An 18,943-nucleotide genomic window follows, 5' to 3' on the forward strand; every position below is an offset into this window, starting at 1 on the left:
TGGAGAGTGATGGAAGAAGCCGCCTGACATCAGCCTCTGACCTCCATACCAAGTGTACAAACCAGTGTGCACACCAACCAACTTGCAAGTGTGCATACATGAACACATACACACTTACAGATAATTGTTGTGTATGTAAACACGCAAAAACGCATGATTTAACATGTGTGATTAAATGGTCCCCCGTGTTTTCCTTTTAGTAGAAGGCTCTTTAGGCACGAAAATCTGTATTCTTTTACTACAGCTGGCTCTCTTCCCACTTCAAGCATGACTATGAAACCCTTTGAACTTTGACCATTTTTTTATTGGCTGAACTGGAAAAAAAGCCATAATTTTTATTGGATTCTTTCCTTGACAATTTCATACGTGCATTTAGGGCATTCTGATGACTGCCTGCTCTCACGCCTTTCCCATCCCTGTTTCCCCCTTCACCCCTACGAGTTCCTTTTCCCAAATCTCAGGAGAGGCAGCATTTCATACATTAAAAAACACGGAGGTGACTTAAAATATTAAATCAATATTTTAAGAAATTGGCATTCTGAGGGTAGTGTTACAATGGACGGGCCAACACTAACTTAACCACACACTTTTTTTAAAAAAAGGGTCCAAATATTCCTCCTTTTCTCAGAAAATAATCCTTCTGGGACCTAACTAATTCATAACTGTACGTTCTCCTCCCTTTCTCGGCCGATTTCCCCATGCATTTGCTCACTCTATTAAAGACACCCCGCCCGCCCCCGACATCATTCTTTCACCTCACAAGTCTGTCCAGAGGCCCTTCATCACCCGTGACAATAGTTGGGTGCCTCCACCATGTTTTTCAGTCTCTGTTTTACTCTACTTGGGATTGCAGGATGCCCAGCCTGAGGTGGGGCTTGAGGTGTGAGCTTGAGGTGTGAGCTTGAGGTGTGAGCTTGAGGTGTGAGCTTGAGGTGTGAGCTTGAGGTGTGAGCTTGAGGTGTGAGCTGGCTACTACACTCCCCCGTGGAAGGGGAGGACCATTTGCCCAGCAAGAAGCCTGACAGATTCCAAGCAGTCACTGTCACACTGGCTCCAGGCTGGGGGAGGCGGGAGGTAGGAGGCGACTCTTCCAGCTCCAAGGACACTGGCAGGAAGATCGCTGGCCTCAGTGCCCAGCAGCTCCTTCCAACAGACTGGAGCTTGTGTAGGAGGAAAGGCAGAGCCTTGTCCTGGGCGGGGCGGGGCTGACTAGGAGAGGGTGGCGCTGACTGCAGCATTGATCTGGGGACTGTGAGGCGTGGCTGATCCCTTGCGTGCCCCAGGGAAGAAGCCAGCAGGAAACCGCGGGCTTTCTCAGCCACCCCAGTTCCAAAGCAGATCCCAGATCCTGGTGCTCAAAGGAGCCGAGCTTAGCAGGGTTCTCTCGGAGGGAGCAAGAGGTGCCAAAGGCATTCGCAACTTGGAACACAGGAGCTCCTGCAAGGAGCCTGTTGGACAGCGAGGGAGGGTGGGTACGTTGAGCTGCCCAATACAGACGCTTTTTTTCCCCCTTTTCTTTTTTTATCAAAGAAGACTCTCCGGGCTCTGCTCCACAGCTGCCTCGTCCAGTGCCCCAGGCCTTATCACCAGCACTCTGTGAGCTTTCTGGGTGAAAACTTTTGATTTCTTTCACGGGATACACAAAGAAATCTTGGGACAGAACTGCAGGTGCCAGCCTGAGTTGTCAGGACAGGAGTCCCCAGGGCAAAAGAACTGAAGCTCTTGGAAAAGGAAGAGACACTGGTAGGACCCATCCGGTCAGCTGGAGTTCTGGGCGCCCATGCTTCTGTCATGGCTCACAGGATTTGGGGCTGGACTGCTCTCCCTCCACTTCGTGCAGAAACTTCTGTTCCCGTACTTCTGGGATGACTTGTGGTTCTTGCTGAAGTTGGTGCGGTATGGAATTCAGATGGAGATATACAAACTGAGGGGTGAGCTGGTCACGGTGCTGGATAAGTTCCTGAGCCATGCCAGGAGGCAGCCAAAGAAAGCCTTCATCATCTATGAGGGGGATGTGTACACCTATGAGGATGTGGACAAGAGGAGCAACAGAGTAGCCCACGCCCTCCTGAACCACTCCGACCTGAAAAGGGGGGACGTTGTAGCTTTGTTGATGAGTAACGAGCCCGACTTCGTTCATGTGTGGTTTGGCCTGGCTAAGCTGGGCTGCGTGGTGGCCTTCCTCAACTCCAACCTTCGCTTCGAGTCCCTCCTACATTGCATCCGTACCAGTGAACCCAAAGCCATGGTGGTGGGCGAAGGTAGAGTATGAAATGTGGTCTGCTATGCACAAAGCGAACCAAACCTATTTTCCTGCCTTCCCTTTCTAACCATATTTCTGTCTAATACTTTGAGGTGGGTGATAAGGTATGTAAGTTATGTGTATGCAATACTTTTCCCATCCCCATAGCCAGTGGCTTAGGTCCTCCCACGCCTCCTCAAACACTTTGCTGTAGATCAGCAAAGAGCAATGAAAGAATATCTTTATAAAACTTCTGCTTCTTGCCACGTTGGGAAAGGGGCAACTGGTACCTTCAGTCCCTGCAAGAATTCAAGAGAGATAGGGTTGGGTCTGTTATTTTATTGTTCCTGACAAAATGTCTCATGAATAAGAAAGCTATCATTTTTTTTCTAAGTGTCCCTTCCCCATGGGAACTTTATCATCACTCTTCCTATGTCTCTGTGTCCTTCAGCCTATCTTGTGGTTCAATCAAGTCAGGAAATATTTAGTGTCAAGCACGGGTTTCAGCCAATATAGGACCATAGGAACAGAGAAGCTAAAAGTGTTCCTCGAGTGCTGTCTGGTGATTCCCTCAGTCCTGTGTTCCATTCACCGTGTTTGTACACTGAGGCCTCAGTGACCTATGGTAATGAGTAGAAAAATCGATGAACCATGCAGAATTTTGACAGTGTAGCTAAACAGCATTTGCTAATTACTTACTATAGCTCTGGACGTAGCAGAAAAGTAGGCAATGCTTATTGTGTATGGACATACTCCGACATTTTAGTCACGACTTACATCACTACACATTATGTAACAATTGGAAACTCCGACTTGTGCTAGAAACAGCTACCTCCTTTCCGAAGAGCAAAAGAGGGTTACAGTGTGAGAATATCTTTGTGGCCAAGATGTTGAGGTGGATACGAGAAGCTCCACTAGAGCAAAGCACTCAGGAGTTCTCCTCAGGGACACAGTACAGCGCACCTCTCAAGCTGGCACGCATACCTGGCTGGAGCATGAGGTGGTGTCTAATGGTCAGTTAATGGTACCGTTCATATGTTCTAGCTTTTACCTAGTTCTCCAGTAATTAATGCATCCCAGCACCCCCCACTTCCTTTTGAATACATAAAAGCTATGGAGAAAGGAAACATAGTTAAGTCCAGCAAAGTACCATCCAAACACAGAGACCTAAGGTTGATCTCCAGAACCCAAATTTTAAAGTAAGTAGGTAAAGCTGTGTGCGGTAATCTCAGAGCTTTGAGGCAGAGGTAGGTGGATCCCTAGTGCTCAACTGGCCACTTAACGTAGCCTACTTGCTGACCTCCAGGCCAATGCGAGACCTATCTCAGAAATTGGTAAGGTGGAACTCAGTGAAAGAACACACGAGGCTGACTTCTAACCTCCACACAAGCTCACACTCATGCACTTTCACACACACGCACACACACACACACTCATACACATTCATACACAAAGTGGTACACACACATGAACACGCATATGCATTCACACATCCACACACATGCATACACAAAAAATACATGCACACACACACATACACACACACAAACACACACAGACTACTACTTTGGGTTACTGGGTTTTTAAGTCAATATTAAACAGTAGAGTTTTTCAGCAAAATAGCAAACTAGAGAAATCAAGTTTAAGTCACATTAACTATTCATTTTAACACTATCTCAAAACAGAAATGAAAGATGTGATAGATCTATTTTAATTAATGAATGGGTTGCTTTAAGGACAGCATAGACCTCAGTAAACTGTGTGCATTTAAAGTTCTACTGTGGAATACTGTGTTCTTTTAAGTGGCATTTTAAGCAGTTGGACAACATACTCATAAAAATTTGATTGTTAATTTTCAGAATCCATAGGTTCTGACCAGCTATTCCTAACAGGGGTTCATATAATCCTAGAGCAAGTGTACTGAAGTGGAAAGATGAGTGGTTTAGACAGAGCAGCCAGCCAGACCTGAAGTTGAGGTATAGTTAACTGCCTTGTAGCTGATGGAATCTGTTGTGAGTGTCACTTTACTAAGCTATAAGATGGTGACAATGCCAACTACTTCACAGCTCAGTTCTGAGGATTATATGATCTGGCTTCCATGACTTAGGCAAGAGCATCATAGGCTAGATGCTCAGTGATTGAAACTAATTCGTGCTGTGCTCACCAAAACATCCTACACTCAACTATACGCAGTTTGTTCAAAATGGTATTTTAGAAAAATTACACTTATGTACAGTTATGTACAGTTTTTAGGGCGTGTGTGTGTGTGTGTGTGTGTGTGTGTGTACAAGAGTGTATGTGAGAGTGCACATGTGTGTGAATGCATGCAAATGTGTGCATGTGGAGACCACAGGACAACTTGTAGCACATTTCTTCAGTTGCTATCCATGTTCCTTCTGTGTGAGTCTCTCTCACTGGCCTGGACCTCATTGAATAGACTAACCTCGTCAGCCATTAAACACCAGGGTTCTGCCTGTGTCTCTGTCTCCCCAGGACTGAGATGAGAAATGTGAACTATGACACCCAACTTGTAAAGATAGTATGCTACAGTGATCAAACTCAGACTCGGGGCTTACTTGACCAAATGAGATGTCCATAGCCCAAGAAGTTATATACGACTTTAAACAAGTTTCAGGGGTCGGGTCAGATAATGCCCTTGGTGATAGATACAAATTCCACCTTGGCTTAGCTTTCTGGCCATCTTTAGGAGGAAGCCAGAGGAAAGGTATCAATCAGGCCATCAACAAACCTTATTCAGTACTCATTTCTCAAGGCTGATTTCCTGAAAGGTGTTCCCGGTGGCCCTGAGAGGCACACGTTGTGATGTTAGGCCAAGAAATCAAATAACTCAGTTGGGTAACTCGCTTTAGTAAGTTGCAGAACCGGGATCCAAATCCTGGCTTCTGATGTGGGGGTTTTGATTTCATCCTAATCCAGCTGTGTAGGGACTGCCAGTTACACTGCATACAGCTATTAAAAAAAATATCTGTCCAGGCTCTATGAAAACATTACACAGTAGCAACATCATGATGCCGTGATAATTATAAAAATGTGTATGATATTATTCCCTCCAACAGAGTCTGAAGACTCACATAGACATGCAAAGGAGTCTGCTATCTGAGCTACAGTCTAGGGGTTTGGATCAGGGCTGTGTTTTTGACTAGTCAAAGAATGCAAATGAAAAGACAGGAAAAATCCCAGGCAGAACAGGTGACTGCCTGGAGATTCTCGACCCAGCCCACAGAACCTGCTGTTGAACAAAGCTTCACTCGGGAAGAGGAAACGCTACTCTATAAGAAACGCTGTTCATCCACCCGGTGTCCACCGTTTCCTTGTTACTGGAGCGTGTGTCATACACTGCCGATTAAATCACTACAAACAGGGAACTTAAAAAGTTCTCCCCTTACCCCGGTCTCCTCTACTTTAAATGTGATAGTACTTAGTGTGTGGGTTTATTTTAAAAGACTTGAGATGGCCCTTTATGAGAAGTAACTACTTCCGGTCACAGTAGCGGAGCCCTGCTTTTGTGAGCAGCAGCCCTCAGGCCAGGCAGAGGAAATGCTCAGGTTAGCTACTGAGATGTTGCAATCCTGCACTTTCCTTTTAGTCGTAAATGCAACAGAAAGAGAGGGAAAAAGTCCCTTTACCTTTTATAGAAAACTGATATGTACAAAGGTACAGAAAACTAAGGAATCCTGTGAACTTTATTACCTACCTGTGTTCCGTGATACCTTCTCACAGAATCCGTGTACATTTTTTTTTTTCAGGACCTTGCAAATTTTTCCTGTATTTTTTAGAACGGCTGTTACCACATTTTTCCTCATCTTGGATTTAGCAGGGTCAAGAAAAGGTCTTTTGTTACCTTGCCACAAAAGAAAATAATTGTATTAATTTAAATGTATAGTGTAATTTTGAAAAAATGAAAACCTAGAGAGAGAGAACTGAATGAAACAGAGTGGCTCAGACCCATCCCTTCTCAATGGGAAGGGGAAAATGAATTACATCAGGTGGAGGCTGCCCAATTTGAAAATCATTATAATGAATGGGAATGTAGAAACCATGCTAATTTGTGGCGGGTGGGGGGGATGGGTGGCGGTGGGTGGGGGGTGAGGTGGGGGTGGCGGGTAGGGGTGGGAGATGGGGGGAATGAGGGGGTGAGGAGTGGGTGGCGGGTAGGAGGGGATGGGGGGAATGAGGGGGTGAGGAGTGGGTGGCGGGTAGGAGGGGATGGGGGGTGAGGTGGGGGTGGCAGCGCGGGTGTGTGTGTGTGGGGGATAAATGTTGAAGTTCAGTACATCTAGATTAAATCAAGGGCACTAGCCTGGGCAGACTATCTCCTTTTAGACTTTCAGTCGCCTTCATATTCCTTTCATTTCCAAGATAGGAAATAGCACTGAGAGATTAGGTGTTCTATGACTTACAATAAACTGTTCGTGAAAGTATGCATAAATAGCAAATAGATTATTCGTAAGTATCATAAATACACATGGATAGTACACACTTCCTGAGAGTTCCGTGATTTATAGTAAATAGTGTTCATAGAAGTAGCCAGACCACTATTTACGCCAGAGCCAGTTTCTGGCCTGCACACAAAACATTGTTATCAGAATGTCTGTATAGTACTTTAGGACACAGCTTACTTCAGGGTCATTTTCTTAAAAACCAGAGCCTAGCTATGCACAGGAGAGTGACCAGCCACATATGTAGCAGAGGATGACATTGTCCAGCATCAATAGAAGGAAAAGCCCTTGGTCCTGTGAAGGCTTGTTTCCCCTATGTAGGATAATGTCAGGGCGTTGGGGTTGGAGTGGGTGGATGGGAGTGGGAGCATCCTCATAGAAGCAGGGGGAAGGGGTATAGGAGAGGAGGGAAAAGGGGATAACATTTGAAATGTAAATATATAGAATATCCAAGAAAAGTAAAATTAAAAAAAGATGTATAATTTCACCCTGACTTCCTTAGGAACACTGTTTTGCCCTCTAAAGAGAGCAGGTCACCTATTTAGAGCTTATTTTTATATGTGGTTTATTGCTGCAATGTTTTTGGTGCTGGAAATCAAACCATGGACCTTACCTCGAGATATATATATATATATATATATATATATATATATATATACATATATATATATATGTGTGTGTGTGTGTGTGTGTGTCTTTTACCTTTACATTTTTATTTTATAAAATATTTTATTTTTATAAAATACTTACCAATATATTAATTATTTATATTAATTATACATATGTATATTTATATATGTATATATATAAAATCAACGCCCTTCCCTCACATTTGATAGTATAAGTCTGCTAAATGTACAGCTGGATAACATAAAGGGTTTTTGCAACATGCAAAGCACAATTCATATGGAGGGACATGTGGAAATTTTGTTATTGACTTTACAGTCTCAGAAATATGACTGAGAGGTGCGATGACAACGTAAGAAGGAGAAATCACTTTGTATTGAGGGTTCTGAAGGCTCAGGCAAAGGAATGTCACTCATGTTTACACTTGGGTTCTCCCTAGTGCTGTGCCTTGAATGTAGGAGAAAATTCTGCATGTTTCTTGAAAGAACCTGCTGCAAAAACAAACAAACAAACAAACAAACAAACAAACAAAACCAATTAACCAAACACCAAGTGCATTGAGCCTTCTGCACTTGGATTTTATTAACCATCACAGGAGACCTAGCTAACGGATGTTCCCTCACACTTCACTGCAGAATCTGCATCTAGTCTCCTAAGCACAGACCCCAGCTCCTTCAACCGGAAATCTATGCAGAGCAGCGGGAGTCAGCATTGATCTCTTTGTTAAGGTGTCTGCAGTAAGGCAGGCACCAGTGATTTGTACATTAATGTATTTAAACAATGTTATTCTAGGGGCTGCTTGAACAGGGTAGGATGCTCTTCCAGAGGACCCAGGTTTGATTTCCAGCACATATATGGACCTGGCACGCAGCCTTGTCTATAACCCTGGTCCCAGTGGATCTGAAGAGAGGATACTCTTCTGGCCTCCACAGTCACTAGGGGTGTGCATGGTACAAAGGCATACATGTAGGCAAAACAGCCACAAAATAAAATAAACTTAATTAAGCAGTAATGTTTTGAGTCATATCTGTATTCTGAATTCCCATTCAAAATCAAGGAAGCATCTTTCATGTTGTTAAAATTGATAACGGTAAGGAACTAGTGATTCTGTATCCTTTCTTGTAAGATTGATTTTCTTTTTACTTAAGGTTGGGGGTTGGTAAACCCCAAGTGTATGCGGATGCTCTCAGAGGCCAGAAAGAGGGGGTCTGACCTCTTGGAGCTGGACGTGCCCGAGGGGAACTGAGAACTGAATTCTGGTCCTCTGGAAGAACAGGAAATCCTCCTACCACATTTCCACCCTCCAGTCTCTCTTCCTCCTCACAGTGATGCTTCAAGCTTTCATTTCAATGCCCATTACCACTTTTATTTTATCCATTATGATTTATTCTCTACTCTGACGACTTGTACTCAGAAGTTAGATAGCCAAGGGGCAACCAAGCGCCATGCAAAGAATTGGTCTGGAATCTTTGCAGTGAAGGCCATGTAATCTCTTCAGGGAAACAAAAATAAAAACACAAAGAACATAGTTTCTAGGCTTCTGAAATCTCAATGGAAAGTAGCACCATTAGTGAAATTGTTACCATAGCATGGAAAACAGATTGTGCTCAAAATATTAAAATTAACACCCAAGTATAGATGATTTTTTTATTATAAACAATGATATGTATACATACATATATATACATACACACACACACACATATATATATATATATATATATATATATATATATATATATATATATATACACTCAACTACAAACCCTTCATGTGGAAAGGGTTTCTAACATGAGTTACTTTAACATTGTGAAGTGAAAACGTTTTTAAGAACCTCACAGCCACTACTGAAAGATCTGTATCTGAGAATTCTGCCTCCGCTGTAGCAGCTGGATTTTAAGGATGTGAAATCACGTTGCCTTTGAATTATGCTCACCTCCTTTGCTCTTGTAAACACGATAACGGTTTCTAAACCCTCACTGTTCCCTAGACTCTGGTCTCAATCAGGGTTCCGTTCCCAATCATATTGAAACTCCATATTTACATCCCAGTTCATTAAGAAGTTATAAAAGTTTAGCCGTTGGCTTATAATTCCAGATGGCCAATTTGAATTTATTATAACTGCAATAGCTAGTTGAAAAAAATTGATAAGAACAGAATGCCTGAAAGAGTGATTTAAACAAAATCTAGAACCATTGTTTTAAAAGGCTAACTCTTTTGTGCTGCCTTTCTGTTCCCCTCTTGTCTTTCCTCCCAGCCGTCCTCGTGGGCTTTCGCTCCTTGCCAAAAGCAGTCTGTACACAGCAGGGTGTAGCTGTGCGCTAACCAGAACTGAGAACTCTTGGATTCTAAAATCTTGCTTTATTTCAATTTGTGATAGAAATAAAGGTTAATAAGACACTTTAAGATCTAACCCTCAGCTCCCTAGCAATGTGGCACCTTGCTATTTACGTGTTTGTTTTAAGTTTCTTACAAATTCTTTTTATGAGTTATCTAGTGCCATTGACTCATTAATTTTATTAATTGATTTCATTGAAAAATATTTTTCATAGAATATATTTTGTTCATGTTTTCCCCTCTCCCTCAGATCCTCCTGATCTCCCTAACTTCATGTTCTCCAACTTTTATGTTCTTTGTTTTCTCTTTCTGAAACAAAACAAGAAAGGAAGCCACAAGAAACACACACACACACACACACACACACACACACACACACACACACTCGCCCCAAACACAAAAATGAAAAATCCAAACAAGCCAAAGACAAAAGAGGAAGAGGGAAAAATGCAAAATGAAACTAAAATAACAAAACTACACACAAAATACTTTTGAGGTTTTTGGTGTTGGCAAATCAGTCCTGGTCACGAGGCTTGCCCTGAAGTGCGGTTGTCACACCCAACGAGATTGCATTGGAAAAAAATAAAAGACCTTCCCTTTGCCAGCAAACATCAACTGGAGATAGCTTCCTAGTTAGACCTAACCCTGTAACTACTTCCCAGTCTCAGTGCTAGGACCCCTTTTTAGCTGAACATGAACTAGGCTCTGTGAATCCTGACACAGCATCTGTACGTTCATATGTGTGCCAGTCCTGTTGTGCCTGGAAGACACATTTTGCTTGGAGTCATCCATCACCTCTGACTTTTAGAATCTTTCCACCTTCTCCTCCAGGAGAAGGATGTGATGAAGACATTCCATTTAGGATCCAAGGCCTTTCACTCTGAACTTTGTGCAGTTATGGTGTTAATTTCCTAGCGTCTCTAATGTGTGCTGGGCAAAACACTCATCTAGTAATCTAGCAGAATGTCCTTAGAAGAGTCATTTTATTACGTTAGCAGAGTAAGAGGATTAGGTTCCCCCCAGGTCCAGGTCCTATCTAGCTCTTGACTACTTTAGCCATGACAGGTATGGGATCTATCTCGTGGAGCAGGTCTTAAATTCAATTTAAAAAGTGGTTGTGATTCTCATAACATTTGTACCAGCACTGCACCAGTATTTCTTGTAGCCAGGACACTGTTGTAGGTCATAAGTTTCGTCTCTGGGTGATATTGGTGTACCTTTCTCTTATGTGCTGTTCAGTGTATCTTCCAATACCACAAATGATGGTCATTAGGGGTAAAACTTCTAGTTAGGCACCGGCTTGATGTCTGTGTGTTTTTTTGGCATAAATGTCAATAGGGCTTTACCATCAAACTGTGGATGTCAAACAATAACATTGGCAGTAGCCTGTGATATTTGGGGATTTATATGGGACTCCTTTGTACAATGACTTAACAAGATTTAACCAATTCCTGCCACTGGAGATTTCACTTTGTGCGTAAGATATCTAGTTGAGGACTTGGCACCACGATTATATCTATTTCTATCATCTATATAGATTTCATATTTGGTACATACACACACACAGACACATACACATACATACAGACACACAGACACACACACAGAGACACATACAGAATACACACATATACACATACACACACACATATATATACACACAGACACACACACACATATATACACACACAGACACACAGACATGCACACAGACACACACACATAGACACACACAGACACACAGACACATAGACACACAGACACATACACATGTACACACACACATACACACAAATACACAGACACAGACATGCACACAGACACACACACAGACACACACACATATATACACACACACACACAGGCACACGCACACACACACACACACACACACACACACGGAAGCTTCTATAGTAGTAGGTTTTATCTGTCCCCTCCCATATCCCTTTGTTTACCCTTCACTCCCATATTCTTCCTTGTTTAGTCTTCCTTTTCTAAGTTCTTCTTGTCTCTCCATAACAATAATTTTACTTTTCTTCCCTCTCCTCTGGTCCCTTACTAGCTACCTAACCTCTGTGCTTCTTTGGTTTAAGCCACACATTGTGAAAGCTTAAAAACTAACATACGCATAAAAGAGAAAAGATAGAATATTTGTTATTTGGGCTCTGTGTTACCTCATTCAGGATGATTTTTTTCCCTAGTTCCATCCATTTAAAGATGAATTTTAAAATTTAAGTTTCCCTTGTGAATAATATTCCACTGTGTAAATGCACCACATTCTCACTATCCATTCATCAGCTGATGGACAGCCAGGCCCTTTCCAAGTTTGGGCCCTTAGGAATGGTCAGTAATGAATGTGGTCGAGCAAGTGTCCCTGTAGTAAGGACATAGAGTCCTTTGGGTGTATGCTCAAGGGTGGTACAGCTGGGTGTTGATGTAGTTCTATCCCCAGTTCTCTGAGAAACTAACATGGATTTCCACAGTGGTTACACAAGTTGACACCACCACTAGCAACAATTGAGTATTGCCCGAGCCTACACCTTCACCTGTATGAGCTGCCCTTTGTTTTATTGATCTTGGCCATTCTGACTGGGGTAAGAGTTTTAGTATGCATTTCCCTGATGACTGAAGACATTGACCATTTCACTAAGAGTTTCTCAGCCACTCGGTTTCCTCTTTTCAGAACTTTCTTCTGAGTTCTATACTCAATCCTTAAATTGTGTTATCTACTTTCTTGCTGTTCATGATCTATTGTTTAACATTCTTTATAAATTCCAGATACTGCCCTTATTATCTGTATAATTGATAGAAATATTTTTTCCTTTCTGAAGGCTGCTGCTTTGATGGAATGATACTGGCCTTTGCCATTTAGAAGCTTCTTAGCTTTATTATGTGTTAAGTGTTAGGGACTGTGGCGTGGGTATCCTGCACTATCAGTATCCTGATTAGAACTTCCTTTCCCATACCAAAGATTTCAAGCCTACTTTTCACTTTCTCTTTTATCAGGTTCAGGGTGGATTTATGTGGATTTATGTGGAAGGACTTGATCCATTTGGAGTTGAGTTTTCTACGGGGTGATAGACAGGAGTCAGTTTTATAACTTCTACATGCAATCATTCAGCTGAACAGAGCCATTTGTGGAAGATTCTGTCTTTTCTCCATTGTATTTTTGTCTTATTTGAAAAAAATCAAATGTCCATAGATGCGGACTTATACCTGGGTCTTCAATTCTATTCAGTTGATCAATGGGTCTACTTTTATTCCAATGCCATTCTGGTTTTATTACTATAACTCTGTATGTAGTACAACTTGCAATCTAGACTGGAGATTCCCCCAAGAATTCTCTTTATTATTCAGGATTGTTCAGCTCTCTGGTCTTTTTCACTGTTTTCTCAATATCTAGAAGAATTATGTTGCAATTATGTTTTTCCTATGCAAGCCTTTTAATTGCTTGACTGGAGTTATCCCAGGATATTACTTTTTATTTTTTATTGTTGTGAAAGGTACTGTTCCTATTATTTCTTCCTCAATCTGTCCTTCATATATAGGAAGGGTACTGATTATTTTGTGTGTTAAATTCGTGTCCTGCTATTTTTTATTAAACTGTTTACCAGCTGTTTGAGGCATTTCTTGGTGTAGATAACTGTTCTAGTCTTTATTAGATGGTGATCCACTCTTTGGTTGCCGTTCCCCACTCTGGATCCTAGGCAAGTGTGGTGGGTGTGTGGTCCCTGGTAGAGAATAAATTTGTTGGTTGGTACGTAGGTGATGCAAAGGAATGGAGATGGGCTAGGAGAAAAGTTGAGGTTGGTTGGGAAAAGGTTTGTTGGAAAGAACTAAGGAGGTTCTGGGTCATCACTGATGGGCAAGGTCTCTAGAAAATGACTCCTAGGTAGGCTAGGAGAAAAGGCTCCTCTAGGTAGGCTGCAACAAGACGAAAAGAAAGTCTGAAGAGAGAGAAGTGAAATATGACTAATTTCTGCTGTAGCTTCTTTATGATTAATCTGAATTATAGAGATCTAAGCAGGCGTGTTTCCAACCAGTTACAGTGTAATAGAACTGATCAGAGACTGACAGCTTTAACCAGATCGTCCTCCATGCCTCACATCCTCATTCATGAAAATGTGTCACATAGAACTATAGATTCAGTTTCAAGGCAAGATGTAGCTTGTGATTATGTTTCAAGTTTAATTTTAAATAACATATAGTCGCTTTTTATGTACAGGCCAAAAAAATCACATATTCTAGAGCATCTGACCTGGGTCTATTGTATATTTAATGATATTATTCTTAATCACTTTTTTTACAAGATTTTTTAGAGCATGTATATTTTTGTGTGTCTCTGTGTTGAAGAATGTGCATGTGAGTACAAGTGCCCAAAGAGGCCAGAAGAGGGCCTCTAACTTTAGGAGCCTGATTATAGGGCATTGTGAACCTCCTGATGGGAACTCAGGAAACTGAACTCAGGTCTTCTGCAGGAGCAGTGCATACACTTCACCTCTGAGCCCAATCGCTCCAGGTCAAGTCATTGGTTTATTTTATGATACATATATAGTTTTAAAACCATTTAATTTCAGTTCGATTACATGTTGCGCCGGGCACCATTTTGAGACCTTGTTTGATTAGCTTTCTCAAGATGCTGTGATAAAGTACCCTTAACTGGGAGTTTAAAATAAGAGAAATATATTCTGCCCAGTTCTGGAGGCTAGCAGTCTAAAGCAAAGGAGTTGTCAGGGTCACATCCACAGGAAAAGAAAGAATCTTTCTTCCCCTTGTCTGGCTCTGGTTGCATCAATTGCAAAAGGCCAGTGGGTGTCATCATACGGTACCACCAAAGACGTTGTAGTAGATGTTAAATTAAAATAAATACAGCATTAAAAAGTCCTTCACACCTTGGAAATGAATAACGTATCATAGAAATAATGAAAAAACTAGCAGCTATAATAAATGTAAAACTTTTTTTCTCAGAGATCCACGTTAAACTATGGCAGAAATACAGTAAAAAGAATGTAACAAACAAGTGTAGTTCTCTCTATGTTCTGGGAAAAGGGGTTTTCAGGAATGATGGATTCTGTTTCTTGGGTACTGGGTACCTTAGTATCTAAGGTTCCCCCATGAGAGGCTCACTGCTACCTCATCTTCCCTCTCTAGAGGATGAGACTCCATCCTATATTAGTGGCTAAATGAAAGTTTTAAAGAATTTAGTCCCACCTCACTCCAGCCATTGCTTTTTGTATTCTTAATCCTTGGGGGGTGGGGGGAAGAGTTTCTTAAAAACAGTTTCCTGCTTCCTTTCCAGTCCCCTAACACTCAGACCCTTGGACTCACTACACCCCAAGGCTTTCCAAGAGCAGAGAGACAAGCTCTCAGGATGGTCTGTTCTTCTAGTCTGCTTGACTTTGGTTCTGTCCTTGGCTTTAAACCTCAGGCTGTTCTGGACTTTCTGGTCACTCCACTCTCAGCTGCCACATAGCTTCCCGTGTGGGGGACCTTGTTCCTTTCTGGAAGGTAGCCTTCCTTTTCTTCCCTCTCTGCTTCAGGTATTTGCAACTTTGCTTAACAGTGGTGCCAAGAACAGGCTTCTTTCTAAATTCACTTAACCTTTGGCTTCAAACTGGCCTTAAAACCACAATGATCCTAAGATTTCCAGAACAGCCAAGGGATTTACCCAAATGTGTTTTATTAAGGTTGAGCAATTAAGCACCTAGATGAATTCCCAGAGCAATTAACTACCAAGTTGTATTTAAAAGAAAATGTCTAGTGGGTTAACCTAAATTTAGAGTTGAAGGGAATCTGGAAAGTAGGACTCATCCCACTGGGTGAGAATTAGACCACAACCACAATTTGGAGACAAATTTGAAGCAAATTTAATTAAATACTGGCCAGAATGTTGTACTCTGACCATATCTCTTCCTGGGTTTTCAGAACATGGCAAAGAGGTTTTTTTTTCCTTAGTCTTCAAAAATAAAACCATAGGGTCCCTGTATTTCCCATCAAGTTGTACCAGGAGGCAAGCATATAGCCTGATGTAGTTCCTCCTGCATACGTTCAATCAGGGGTAAGCATGGACCCTGATGTGTTTCCTGCCCTCTTACCTCCTGCCTACATGTGATCAAGCTTATCCGACTCACTCGGGTCAAACTCGTTTAGAGGAACAAAAACATGTGGCTTGTTATCTTCCCCACACAATATTCTCCAGTATTCCAAGAAGTATCTGTCCTTGGGCAAGTGGGGCTTACCTTACAGTTAACATTGACACTTACAGTAGTTTTATTTTAAAACTGAAAAAAATAATACTTTTAGTAATAAGTCTTTAGATTATTTAAGGCAGCCATAACAATACAGAAGGCAGGAAGAAAGCAAGTTTTTGTATCTGACTTACTCGTGATAAGGAGCATTTGCGCAGATGGTCAAAATATCTACAGAAAATGAGAAGATCTGGCCCCTTATAGGGACAGAAGCTGCGACCACACCGTAGTCCCTCTTTCCCAGATCTAATTGGCCTGGCCAAAGGAAGCTAGAATATAAAATCTTTTAGCAGAAAACTATCAGAATGACCAAAATGCATGTGAATCTGTTTGTGTTGTTCAATCAGTTCGACGAAATTGTTCTTTCAGGTGTTCCTGTTGAAATAGAGCCACAAGGCCCAAAATGGTGGCTTGTGCTTATAATCACTGGATTTTGTAAACTGAAATAGGAGGCTGCAAATTCAAGGACATACTGGACAGATTAGGGTGATGTGCCACAAAGCAAAACAAAATTTCTCAGACCAGATATAAGGGTGAAATAGCCTTGAGGTCACGTAGTCAGACAGAGGAGACACTTTGTTTCCACTTTATCTATGTCCTAACAAAGGAAACCCAACCTGAAACGTTTGAGATTTGAGTTCGTTGATCTTTTCTAATCTTTGCTTCTCAGATTTGCTTGGAAGCCTAGAAGAAATCCTTCCCAGCCTCCCGAAACATATCAGGGTTTGGGGAATGAAGGATTCTGTTCCAGAAGGTATAGTTTCACTCAAAGAAAAGCTGAGCCTTGCCTCTGATGAGCCAGTACCACCAAGCCATCACGTCACCTCAAGCCTTAAGTCTACTTGCCTCTACATTTTTACCTCTGGAACAACAGGTATGTTCTCCTCCCTCTCTCTCGTCTGTGTGTTGTGTTGCATGTACGGATGTTTATGCTAGTGCATACATGTAGAGACCAGAATAAGATGTCCTGTGACCTCCATCGCTCTCCACCCTGTTGCCTTGAGGTAGGTCCATCATTAGATCTTTCTGGCTAGATTTACTTGCTAGTTAGCTCTTGGATCTACCTGCATACACCTGCGTGTGAGCAATGCTCTTGTTACAGGCACTGCTCAGACATAATGCTCATACAAATAATAAAAAACAATAGAATCTTAGATCTACTGTGTTGGATCTCAAGTTCAGGACAGGAGGTTGACTGAGGAGTCTATTTAAAGCATCAGAATGGACATATCTGCCAAGGTCTCCCAACAGCTCTGAGTACCTAATACAGAGTCATCCCTGAAGGAGCTCAAGCATGCCTGAACATGACAAGCATGACTTTGACAGACCTTGCCTTTCCTCCATTTTCTCTGCCCTGCTAAAAACTACTAGATTACATTCCTAAATCTAGCTATGAAGATCTATTCCATTACTTGGCCACTCCTTCTGAAGCTGACTACCAAGGTCCAGCTATAAAAGTATTGAAGTCCAGCAACCAAAAGCCCCCTTTTGGGTACCTTATTTAACCTGTCCTTTTGGGTACCTTATTTAACCAGTCCTTTTGGGTACCTTATTTAACCTGTCCTTTTGGGTACCTTATTTAACCTGTCCTTTTGGGTACCTTATTTAACCTGTCCTTTTGGGTACCTTATTTAACCTGTCCAATCAGAATTAAACACTTCATTCTAACACAGGGTTTCCCCTTTTCTCTTTATAAACTGTCATCTGCCTATGGCCCATGTCTGTCTCCTCCCTGTCTAGAGACAGTCCTTTGCCCTCCCTGGGAAAATATTCCTTCTCCCCTCACCTTTCTTCCTTCCCCTTTCTCCTCAGTCTCCTCTCTTTGTCCCTTATTTCCTTCCTTCTCTCCCTCTGGGGCAAACAAATCTCCTTTGTGCTGAGAACTTGGTCTTGGGGAATCTTGTGCTGAGTCCTTTCCATTTTCACTGTCATACCCTGCCCCGTACCCTAAATTCTCCAGCCTAGGGACTGAGTTGGGCCCCTTCCCCAAGCTTCTCTTCCCTACATAACCCTTGGGCTGTGCCAGTCTCTAGTTTTCAGCTTCTCTCTTGCCTCTGCCTCTTCTCTCCTATCTTGCCTCCACTCCCATCCAATCTGGGTCTTCCAGATGGATGTCTCTAGCTATGCTTTCCCTAGTATGTATAAAAAAACCTTCTCCCCCACTATACCTAGGGGTATCATCTTTCTTTTTATGTTTTTATTCATAATATAATGCATGCCTTTGATGCTAGGACTTGGGAGATGGAGGCATGCTGTATTCTGTCAGCTCAAGGCTAACCTAGGCTACATATGAGTTCTAGGTCAGATGGGAACATAATGAAATGCTGTCTCAGTAACAGCGTGTTTTTCGGCCTTATATAACAAATCAACATCTGAGAAAACATGTATTCAAGAAGACCTGAAGTTCTCTCCTACAGGCACTTTCAAATGCAAATGGAGAAGTTAATAGCTTTGACTTTAAAGAGCCAGTTGTTTCCATTTTGGCAAATCTCCATTCTGGTTGGCCTTAATCTCATCTGAGATTTCCTTACTGTGTAAGATCAAAGGACACTAAGATTTCTGAAGACTTTGACCCAGCCCCAGAACTCTGACAATTTAGTCTTGAAGACCCTCTCATTGTCTGGAAACCAAGATAGTTAACTCCAATCGACTGTCCACTGGAGGGAGGTTTGCTTACGTATGGCAGGATGAAAACCAAGGGTAAGAAGAAGAAAGAATGAGTTACATACAGGTCTCAGAGAGGTGAGGGATGCCATCAAGTCAAGGGACAGCAAGGAAACCTAGCTCAAGTACTGTGTGGGAGAGGGGACAATAGGGCTGTATCCCTTAGATTATGAAGATCAAGTATGGGCTAGATTAAAGAAAATACTCATAAAAAAGGGAATTTACATGTCCTGGTGCTGATCCTTAGGTTTCTCCTGGTCAAAACCTACAGACCATGAGTGTTTGGGTCAGTGACACGGGGGACACGTTAGTTACTTTAGCACGCTGTCTCATGCTTAAAGTTCTCTGAAGCTGAAAGGAACAAC

General features: G+C 42.1%; 1 protein-coding gene across 3 annotated transcripts in view; it reads left to right on the top strand.

Annotated features, from left to right (window-relative positions):
• Nucleotides 1-1,208: 1,208 nt before the first annotated feature.
• The window catches only part of Slc27a6 (solute carrier family 27 member 6), a 58,899-nt gene continuing 41,164 nt past the window's right edge, over nucleotides 1,209-18,943 (top strand). Inside the window, exons 1-2 of one of the 3 annotated variants that reach the window (XM_063277212.1) lie at nucleotides 1,209-2,261; nucleotides 16,585-16,788. In XM_063277212.1, coding sequence (XP_063133282.1) covers nucleotides 1,781-2,261; nucleotides 16,585-16,788 — 685 coding nt within the window. In that variant the 5' untranslated portion in view covers nucleotides 1,209-1,780. The remainder of the gene's footprint in view (nucleotides 2,262-16,584; nucleotides 16,789-18,943) is intronic. The other 2 variants (XM_039096697.2, NM_001106145.1) reach the window with 2 other exon arrangements.

This window comes from Rattus norvegicus, chromosome 18 (genome assembly GCF_036323735.1).
Source record: "Rattus norvegicus strain BN/NHsdMcwi chromosome 18, GRCr8, whole genome shotgun sequence".
Taxonomy (NCBI): domain Eukaryota; kingdom Metazoa; phylum Chordata; class Mammalia; order Rodentia; family Muridae; genus Rattus; species Rattus norvegicus.